This window comes from Lactuca virosa, chromosome 1 (assembly GCF_052849685.1).
Source record: "Lactuca virosa cultivar CGN04683 chromosome 1, Lactuca_virosa_CGN04683_v6, whole genome shotgun sequence".
Classification (NCBI taxonomy): Eukaryota; Viridiplantae; Streptophyta; class Magnoliopsida; order Asterales; family Asteraceae; genus Lactuca; species Lactuca virosa.
Window position 1 is genome coordinate 83,021,828 of NC_136426.1, and position 10,173 is coordinate 83,032,000.

At 32.8% G+C, this 10,173-nt stretch overlaps 1 protein-coding gene across 1 annotated transcript; it reads left to right on the plus strand.

Moving 5' to 3' along the window:
* The first annotated feature begins 5,452 nt into the window (after positions 1-5,452).
* Positions 5,453-9,391, plus strand: LOC145116156 (uncharacterized). The gene is made up of 5 exons (XM_079052503.1): positions 5,453-5,908; positions 5,964-6,253; positions 7,876-7,927; positions 8,765-8,922; positions 9,361-9,391. The coding sequence occupies exons 1-5, from the start codon at positions 5,453-5,455 to the stop codon at positions 9,389-9,391; spliced, it is 987 nt and encodes a 328-aa protein (XP_078908629.1).
* The last annotated feature ends 782 nt before the right edge of the window (positions 9,392-10,173 follow it).

The window sequence follows — 10,173 nt, forward strand, 5'->3', positions numbered from 1 at the left end:
TTTCGATTTTATTCTTACAGAATATATTTTCAATGCATATATTTTTGATAATTAAGTTGATTTAAGAACTCTAGATTATTATTCATATACATCCAAGTTGGGTCTACGATTTTATTTTTAATACACATCCGAAATAAAATACAAATTCATACATATATTTATACATATTCTAATAGAATATCATCAAATATGAATAAAATTCTTAAAAAATAGCATTCTTGAATATACAATTATTGAACAAATACACTTGATCTTCTTCAGTGATCCATATAATCCACTTTATCTTCACATATATACTTGTTGTTGAACTCGATTCCAAATATTTCTCTTTTATGATCAATATTGAATTCCTTCTCCATGCAATTCTGAAAGAATAAGACATATTACTCGTTAGTATTACCAATTAAACAAATATATTTGTTGTTAACAAACATTCTCAAAAGACATTCTAACAAAATGAATATATATAAATAAATTCTAACAGAATACATTACAGAATACACTTAAATTATAGTCAGAATTTAACCCTTTTCATCAAATAATATTCTAACAGAATGTCAGAATTCTAACAGAATACATTACAGAATTCACTTAAAAAAATCCCCAGCTTAAGGATTTTCATGCAAATTCTGACAGAATGTCAGAATTTAACCCGTTTCATCAAATAATATTCTAAAAATTCGATTATTAAAGAATATTGTCCATACTTTCTTTGCATGTGCTCTTCAATGGTTATCTGTAAGTTACAAATCAATATATATAAACAAAAATTCATGATAACAACAACATGAATGGATAAAATCATCATTAATACCTTAAGATATGGATCATATAGTAAGCATGCCATAAGGTTTGCTTCATATCTCTAGTCATGTTGATGTTGTACATTAAAACCTTATTAGATGAAATACATGAACAACCATCTAGAAAACTACAACTACAAATAACAAGAAAAACAAAAGTTAAAACAAATAAATTGATTAAAGACAATTATATAGATTGTAGCAGCAAAAAAATTCTGCTTAAAAGTCAATCTAGTAAGCTAAGGTTGTAGAATAAAAAAAATGCAATTCATGAATTATAATCAGTTAATTTGATGACAAATTGGACATTGACTACGGTAAAAATCATACCCTAAGCATAAACCATACAACAGAGAAGTAGAATTCAAGCTAAAAAATCTAGAAACACAAGAGAAACTAAACAAGAAAACACTCCATTGATGCAAGACAAAGCTAGGGGTAGAAACGTCAAAAAAGTGTAAATAGATCTGCAAACGATAGATATTACTCCTATAGAACCAATCTGTGAACTTGTCAATTTCATCCAAATAATCGTGCACTCACTGTTCAGACAGAGTTGTACGTTGTGCATCCAGACTTATACACTCTCACATAAATGGGCTTTTTGCTCTAACTCACTAACTGGGTTGGAAGAAGTCTGTGCACAGGTTCCAGGTTTGTCGATTGATGGACAAAGAAAGGGTTACTCCAAAATTCTTGAGAATACAGTATTCTTTTTTATTAGGTTTAGATAAAACGATCACTAAAATCACAAAATTTGAAACTAGGTTTACAGTTAAAAAAATCGGAAATACAAATGAAAAATAACTCATTCTTGCATTATAATCTAGAAAAGCAAAAGCTAGATAAGCTGCTTATTGAACTCTAATCAACGAAAAGCACATAATTACCAAATACTGCGTACAGCAGCAATCAATATTTAAAATTAGGAGACAACTACAATACAAGAAAGAATACACTAGAGATAAATACTAACCTTGAGATTTCAATCGATAACAACAAAAAAGAAAATACTTTGACGAATCACGACCTCTTCAAGTTGATTCGATATATAGCGACTTCGTTTTGAATATTCTTACATAAGGAGAACTAGGGCAGATTAACTTCAGGAATTCCATATATAACGACTTCGATTTGAATATTCTTAAAGGCATGGTCTTGCCGATTTGGGTTTCAGACCTGTTGACGAGTCTTGATCGGATTTAATGGAACCGATTTGGGTTTCAGACCTGTTGAGGAGTCTTGATCGCAGTGGGTTTTTGGAGTGAAAAGGGCAGCGGTGATGGTGATGGTGTTGATGCCGATGATGAACGTGTTCGGCCACACACATAACTAGGTCAAATATATTCACTTTATTTCCTTAATTGAATGATTTTAATTAAATGATTTCCTTAATTAAAAGTACAAAAGGTCCAAAATACCCTTTAATGATTTATTTAATTATTTATTATTTCTTGAATTCTCATTGGCGCATTTAGACACACAATAGTTGCTAAAAACATTTGAACCTAGCTCTCTCTCTCTCTCTCTCTCTCTCTATATATATATATATATATATATATATATATATATATATATATATATATATATAGGTTGTGGATCCGGTGATGACTCAAAAAATGGTGAGGGCTGCGATGACAATTCTCCACCACCCACTTTGGCAATGACACAAACGTTAAACTCAATACTTGGATGTGACGCGTTCGCATTCGACACACGTCCATGGTAATTAATACGGACTCGATGATATAATCACGTGCGACGAACGTCATTTAAGTGGGTTTTATTATTTATTTTCGTTTTTTATTTTTTTTAGTTTCCATTTTTTAACATATATGTACTCGGTTTTCAAGTTTTTTATTTTATTTATTTATTTATTTCTATATTTTTTGTTTTTTTTATTTAAAAAAATTTGTATTATTTTAATGTATTTACTACATATTTGAAGTTACTAGTGTTTTTTTTTACTTTTGTTTTTATTATTTTTATTTTTTATGTTTTTAAAACTAAATATTGGTTCGAGTTTTAATGTTTAAAATTTATAAAAGTTTTAAATAATAAAAATATCAGACTTCATAATATTTTCCATTTATACTATTTTTGAATCATATTACTTTTCGATTATAAAATTTTAAATTAAATTATTTTGAATTATAGTATTTTGGATCATATCATTTTTGAATCATATGGTTTTGGATCAATAATATATTCAATTATATAAAGTTTTTGTTCAAAAAACAAATTTTAGATAATTATATATTTCGACTCATTTAATTTTAAATCATAAAAAATAATTAATTATCAAAAAACATTTGAATCAAAATATTTTTAGATCATAATAATTTAAGGATAATAAATATATTGAATCATAATATTTTTTTTGAATCATAAATATTTTGAATCATTTCATTTTAAATTATATTATGTTCAACATTTAAAAAAAAATACATAATCTTTGCCGAAAAATACCAAAATCTTGTACATAATTACAAAAACATTGTATCATATCTCAATATTTTAACAATAAATAAAATTTAATCTTAACTTTTTATATTTTCAATCCTACAACAAATATTTATCCTTATAATATTGACTTAATTTATAAGTAATCATCCGACCCTAATTCTATATACTTTCTTAAACCACCGAGCCTAAATTACACCACATAATGGAGGTCATCAATATTTCCAAAATAAGGTCCAATCCACTATACGATACTTCTGGACAATCCTAGTATCGAGTACAGACTACATAAAAAAATGAAACCAACTAAAACTATCACATGATTGGAGTTTAATTTGACTATGACACGTCACAATTTTAAAGAAGCTAATTAATTCATTTTATTAAAAAAATGATATATAATTTAATATGTAATGTTGTTATTTAGGGAAAGTAGGAAGTACATCTTTTTCACATCTTATATCCATTTCTCGATTCATTCTACCCTTCACTTCCACAAGAGGGTTTCTTTTAAAAAAAACCCAATTTACAATTCAGCTATCAATTATCCTTTTTAATTTTCTTTTTGTAAATTACTAATAATTTTTTTTAATTAAATCAAATATTTTTCCAATTTTATTTTTACTTTTATTTTTTATTATTTATTTTTTCTGATTTTTTTTGTTTTCTTTCCAATAATTTTTTCCGACTTTCGTTTTAATTTTATTTCTAAGTTTTCTCTTTCTTATTTTTTCGAATAAATCAATTCTTTAATATGCGGAATTTATAATTTTTGGGTATAGAGATATCCTTATGTATTAATCGATATATGGATTTATATTAATTGACATTTTTGGTATCCGATTTTTTTTTCACCATCGAATATCAATTTAATTAAAAATACGTTGTTAGTCGAACTAGTGGTTAATGAATTATAATAACAACACTAACATGTTGAATCAAAGCACGCAACATGAGAAGGGATGAAATGGGTTTGAACTTAAACAAAGTTGAGATCGATTCAATATTTAATGAATATTACTAAATTTCTTTTTCAAATGATTAAAAAAAAAGTAAAATAAAAAAACATTTTTTTTAGATTTTAGAAATCCAAGTATATTATATTATTAATTGATTATTATAATATTACAACTAAAATATATATGAAAAACAATTATAAAAAAATACAAAAGTCATTTAGTTTTGATGTTACTAGCTAACGCAAAAATAAATTATATATATATATATATATATATATATATATATATATATATATATATATATATGCTCTTGGACAAATGCTCTTGGAGGTTTGGTTTTTGATGTTGCGCTCCTTGATCGTGTTTTTAAAGAGCCTATCACTACTGTCAAGAGTATCCCCTATAGTTGTCGCATTGCTTTCTCTCAGGTTTTGAAGACTGCTCTTTACAGGGTGATTGTCCGACCTGGTTCGGTTGAGGCATGGATGTGTTTGTTACTTCTTCCTCGTTGCACAATGCAGGTGTTTAGACCCAAAAATAGACAAGAATGTAGGTCTGGGAATAGAAAATCCTTACAGAAAAGCTCCATCCTGAAGTCCTTGGATACATGGGGGGAAAGAGGGTGGTATCACGAAGTTAGTTCAAAATATGTTAGACAATCCCGAGGGTGGAGCTATGAGACAGGGTGGAGGCATCCTTCAGAAGGAGTCTACATCAAGTAACACCAACATCATACAGTGTCTCCGTAAGGTTGCAGATGGTCATTTTACCGCAACAGTGAAAGTGTTATGTTCATCGGGTGTTGCACCATATAATGGTGATACTATTAAAGCTTTGGAGGACAAGCACCCTTTCAGGCCACCCCCATCCATGCCGAGCCCCATAATTTCTGAACCTCCCCTTGTAGCATACTTTGACTGTGTATTTAGTTGCATCAAATCCTTCCCTAAAGGAACTTCTTGCGGGAGAGATGGCTTGAGGGCTCAACACTTACTAGATCCCCTTTGTTGAGAAGTGTCTGCTATTGCCACAGATCTCATATGTGTTATCACTTCAGTGGTTAATTTATGGTTAGCGGGAAGATGTCCAACCATTTTGGCAGAGTTTGTTGCGTCCGCTCCTTTCACGCCTCTACTTAAACCTGACAACGGGATTCGTCTGATTGCAGTATGCACTATATGGAGACGTCTAGTTTCCAAGGTTGCCATGAAAGGTGTGGGTAAAGAAATGGACAAGTACCTCAATGACTTTCAGTTCGGGGTTGGTGTATCAGGTGGTTCCGAGGCTGTGTTACACAGTGCCAATAGGGTGTTAAGTAAAAAACATGCTGATGGGTCTCTTATAATGTTGACTGTGGATTTCTCGAATGCCTTTAACCTGGTGGATCGATCAACATTGCTCCACGAGGTTAAGAAGATATGCCCTTCCATTTCTTTGTGGGTGAATTTCTTGTACGGGCAAGCAGCGAGACTTTATATCGGAGACCAACATATATGGTCTGTCACTGGGGTGAAGCAAGGTGACCCCTTGGGCCCTCTTCTTTTTGCCCTCGTTTTACACCCGCTTGTGCACAAGATTAGAGACAATTGTAAGCTCCTTCTCCATGCTTGGTATCTAGATGATGGGACTGTCATTGGGGATTCAAAGGAGGTGGCTAGAGTGTTGAACATTATTCGGTTGCAGGTCTTGAGTTGAACATCAAGAAAACGAAGATTTTTTGGCCCTCCTGTGATGGTAGGAAGCTTCGTGTCGATTTATTCCCAACGGATATAGGGAGACCTTCTTTGGGGGTGAAGCTCCTTGGGGGGCTGTTAGCAAAGACGCAGAGTTTATTAGCGGGCTGGCCATGAAGAGAGCAGTCAATGATGTTGATTTGATGGGCCTTCTTCCACAGCTATGTGACCCGCAGAGTGAGCTCCTTTTGCTTCGATCATGTATGGGCATTGCAAAACATTTCTTCGGTTTAAGAGCATGCCAGCCGGTACACATAGAAGAGGCAGCTTTGTTCTTTGACAAAGGATTGCGCAGGTCTATCGAGGATATGGTGGTATGTGGAGGCCCCTTCTTTGGATACATTCAGTGGCGCCTGGCTTCCTTACCTATTCGTTTCGATGGTTTGGGTTTGTACTCGGCATACGAGGTTTCCTCCTACACATTTGTAGCCTCGAGGGCCCAATATTGGGCATTACAAGACCACATCTTACATGACAGTGGCGTATGTGGTATGGACTCGGATTACCTATGTGCTATGACTCGTCTTCGCGATACGATTCCGGGATTTAACTGTAGCGGTTTCACTAATAAGGACATCGCCCCCCCCCCTAAATCCCAAAAAGCTTTGGCGTGTGCCCTTTTTAGCAAAATCATCCAAGATATGGAAGTCGACTTCGACATGACTGTCAGACAGAAAGCTGTCTTTGAGTGTCTGCGGGCACCTCATGCTCAGGATTTTCTGCTAACTATCCATATTGATGGTCTTGGCCAGCATATGTCTCCTGTGGAGTACCGAACTATCCTTCGTTATCGCCTAATGATTCCCATATTCCCAATTGACGAGATATGCCCAGTTTGCCGCAAGGCATGTTTGGATACCTTTGGGGAACACGCAGTTCTTTGTAGAGAGCTCCCTGGTTTCAAGTACAGACATGATGTGGTTCGGGATGTTCTCTTTGATGCTTGTCGGCGTGCTGGTATTTCTGTGATGAAAGAAGCGCCAGTGAACTTTTTGACGGACCCGCAGGATGGATGGTACACACTTAGACCGGCTGACATTTTGGTCTTTGGATGGATAGGAGGGAAGCATGCGTGTGTGGATCTTACTAGGGTCTCTCCTCTCGTTGGTTTAGGGAACGGGGGTTTCACAGCTGGGCATGCCGCTTTGAAAGTCGTCGCGTGCAAAGTGGTAAAGCACGAGAATGCATGTATAGAAAATCAACATATGTTTGTACCTTTTGCATTCGATACATTTGGTATTCTCACAGAGGCGGTGAAGCTCCTCAATAGAGTCCAACGGGTCACGTATTTTAATGTCATATCTCCTAGATCCACAAATATTGTTTTCAAAAGAATTGGTTTTGCCATCCAGAAAGGGCTAGCGGCGCAACTTGTTGCCCGTTTGCATTCAATCAATATGTATTGAATTATATTAGTATTTCACATTTTACCGATATATATATATATATATATATATATATATATATATATATATATATATATATATATATATATATATATATATATATATATATATATATATATAATAAAAATAAAACTAATAATAAAGAAAATAATTATATAGATATTAAATATTTAAAATTGAAAAAAAAAAAGTTGATTGATTACACTACCTTCCATAACACATATGGAAATTCATCCATCACATTAGATTCTAACGTATACAATTTATTTACTTGTTTATTTTTACGTATGGTAAATAAATGATAAAAAGACAATTGGCAGTACCATATTTACTCGGAATCATTTTGCCAGTTTTGGCAACATATGAGTTCTCCTCATTAGTATTACCACCATTTATTCAAAATCATTTTGCACAACCACCCATTAAATAGTTTCGACTCCGTCAATTTTTTATAAACATATTAATATCTCACAATTTATATTGAAAATGTTTTGTGCAACTTGATTTTTAGTACTTTGAATGAATTGTATGACATAAATATTGAGATTTTTATGAAATCAAAGGTATGATAGAATTAGTTATGTTAATTGCTTGATGTTATAATTTATTTGTTTTATAATTTAAAGGGTCTTAAGAGATGTATTGGGATTGTTTTGCTGGAATAACTTAATTTTTTTGTTTTGAAAAAATGTTTATTAAATTGTGATGTTAAAATAGAGTTTTAAATAGAATATTTGAAGTAGTTTAGCTGGTATAAAAACATAATTCTGATTATACATGTAAAATGATAAAAAAAAATATCTGACATAAAATTAATATAAGGGAATATGAATTATTAAGGTAATTAACTTTTCGGTTTGTTTACATCTGAATAACTATTTTTTTTGTACACATCTATGTAACGAACTTGGAAGTGTTCACATATGATCATTATGATCTGATGTAGCAGGTTACATCCGGTCATAATGATCATATGTAAACACTTTAAATAAGTTCGTTACCTAGATGTGTACAAAAAAATAGTTTCCCAAATATAAACAAAACAAAAAGTAAGAGTAAATTACACGAATGGTCCTTGTGGTTTGGGGAAATTTATGTGTTTGGTCCCTAACTTATTTTTTTAAGACAAATCTGAAAATTTGGTCCTTGTGGTTTGCAAAAATATTTGGATGGAGTCCAAAAAGTTTCCAGCTTGCACAGAAGGTCCAAAATCAAGGTTTTTCTGGGTTTTTAGTCCATTCCGTCTTAATCCGTTTGTTTGGAGCCGTTAGGGCCATCACGTGCCCTCCATGTGAGGGCATTTTGGTCATTTTGCTTCCTTATTTTAAATAATATCATATTTCTCCTTTATATACATACTCATATGCAATCCCCTTAATCTTCTTCGTTTTGATTTACAGAGAAGCAGCAACAAAAGGTCTTCTTCTTCGTCTCTCATCTACTTCTACTGTTCCGAGCTTCAAAAATGGTTCTCTGCTTCTGTGGGAATGTTGTTGTTGTGTAAACCTCATGGACCTCACAAAACCGTGGTCGTCGTTTCTATGCATGCCCTAAAATGGTAAGCAAACTCATATTCGGTTATGAAATTTCTGTAGTTATGCAATAACTCTTCTACTTTAATGTATTCATGTATGGATCCAAATGTTGATTTTTGGGGTGGGTCGATCCCCCTATGTGTCAAAGATCAACTGTTTATCATACCGGGACTGTTGAGAACAATGAATAGGTATGAGGTTGAAGCGGTTCAGCTGAAGATGTACTTGCTTGCCTCGTGGATCTTGTTTTTGTTGTTTGTGTTGTTTTGGAATTAGGAATTAGAGGTTAGGGCTTTTTTGTTGGTAATAACCACCTGAAAATGTTGTCTTTTGGTGCTAGAAGGTTTAATGGTGGTTTATATATGTTGTAAGTATTGTCTTTTGGATCATTGGATATGTAATGCTTTTATGAAAAATGGAAGTGTAATGTTTGATCTTAATATGAATATGAAATTGTAAAGGTTTTATCTTGACATGAATATGCAATTGTAATGGTTTTTGTCTTCACTTGAATATGCAATTGTAATGGTTTTACATGCATATATTGAGTGCATTGCAATAACATGTTACATGCTTTTACAAGAGAAAATAAAGCAATAACAAAGTACATTACCAAAAGGGCACCAGAAAAGGTTACATGCATATATTGAGTTACATACCATAACAGATTAATGCCAAAACACAATCATTACCAAAAAAAGGGCATTAAAGTACATTACCAAAACATGTTGATTACATTGTTCTATGAAAGGCATCAAAGTACATTACCAAAAGGGCATTAAAGTACCAAAAAAGGGCATTAAAGTATACAATCATTACCAAATAAAATAAAGTGCATTAGCTAGTCTTAACTAACATAAACAACCAAAGTACTTAAACATCAATTCCTATCTTGGCCCTTGAAGGTCCTGGCATTGTGCCCTTTGTGCTTACACTTACTACATGTCACAATCGAAAACTTCCTGCTCAGCTTTTGAGTTTCGTTATCATTCTGACTTTGACTGTTTGCTTGGCTCTTACATTGCTGAATTTCAATCCTTTCCTCTGTTGTAATCCTCCTTTTCTTCTTTGGCATGCCTATAACTTTATTGTGTGGTGGAGGGAAAAGTGTTGTTGGGCAGTCACTTTTAGGCCACATGGCTCTACCTTTGATAGGCTCCACCTTTAAGGAGTACATCTCTTTCCATGTATCAAGCCAATACACCTTATGCACATAGGTGTATAGTTCTCCCATCTTTTCAGCGTTGTCTGCCATTTAATTTGGGGTTGCAATT

Bases quoted from the DNA above. Each gene is read 5' to 3' on its own strand.
- LOC145116156 (XM_079052503.1), top strand. From the start codon at position 5,453: ATGGACAAGTACCTCAATGACTTTCAGTTCGGGGTTGGTGTATCAGGT. The intron at 5,909-5,963 runs GTCTTGAGTTGA...CTGTGATGGTAG, and splicing joins TGAACATTATTCGGTTGCAG to GAAGCTTCGTGTCGATTTAT. The intron at 7,928-8,764 runs GTATGATAGAAT...TTTGATTTACAG, and splicing joins AGATTTTTATGAAATCAAAG to AGAAGCAGCAACAAAAGGTC.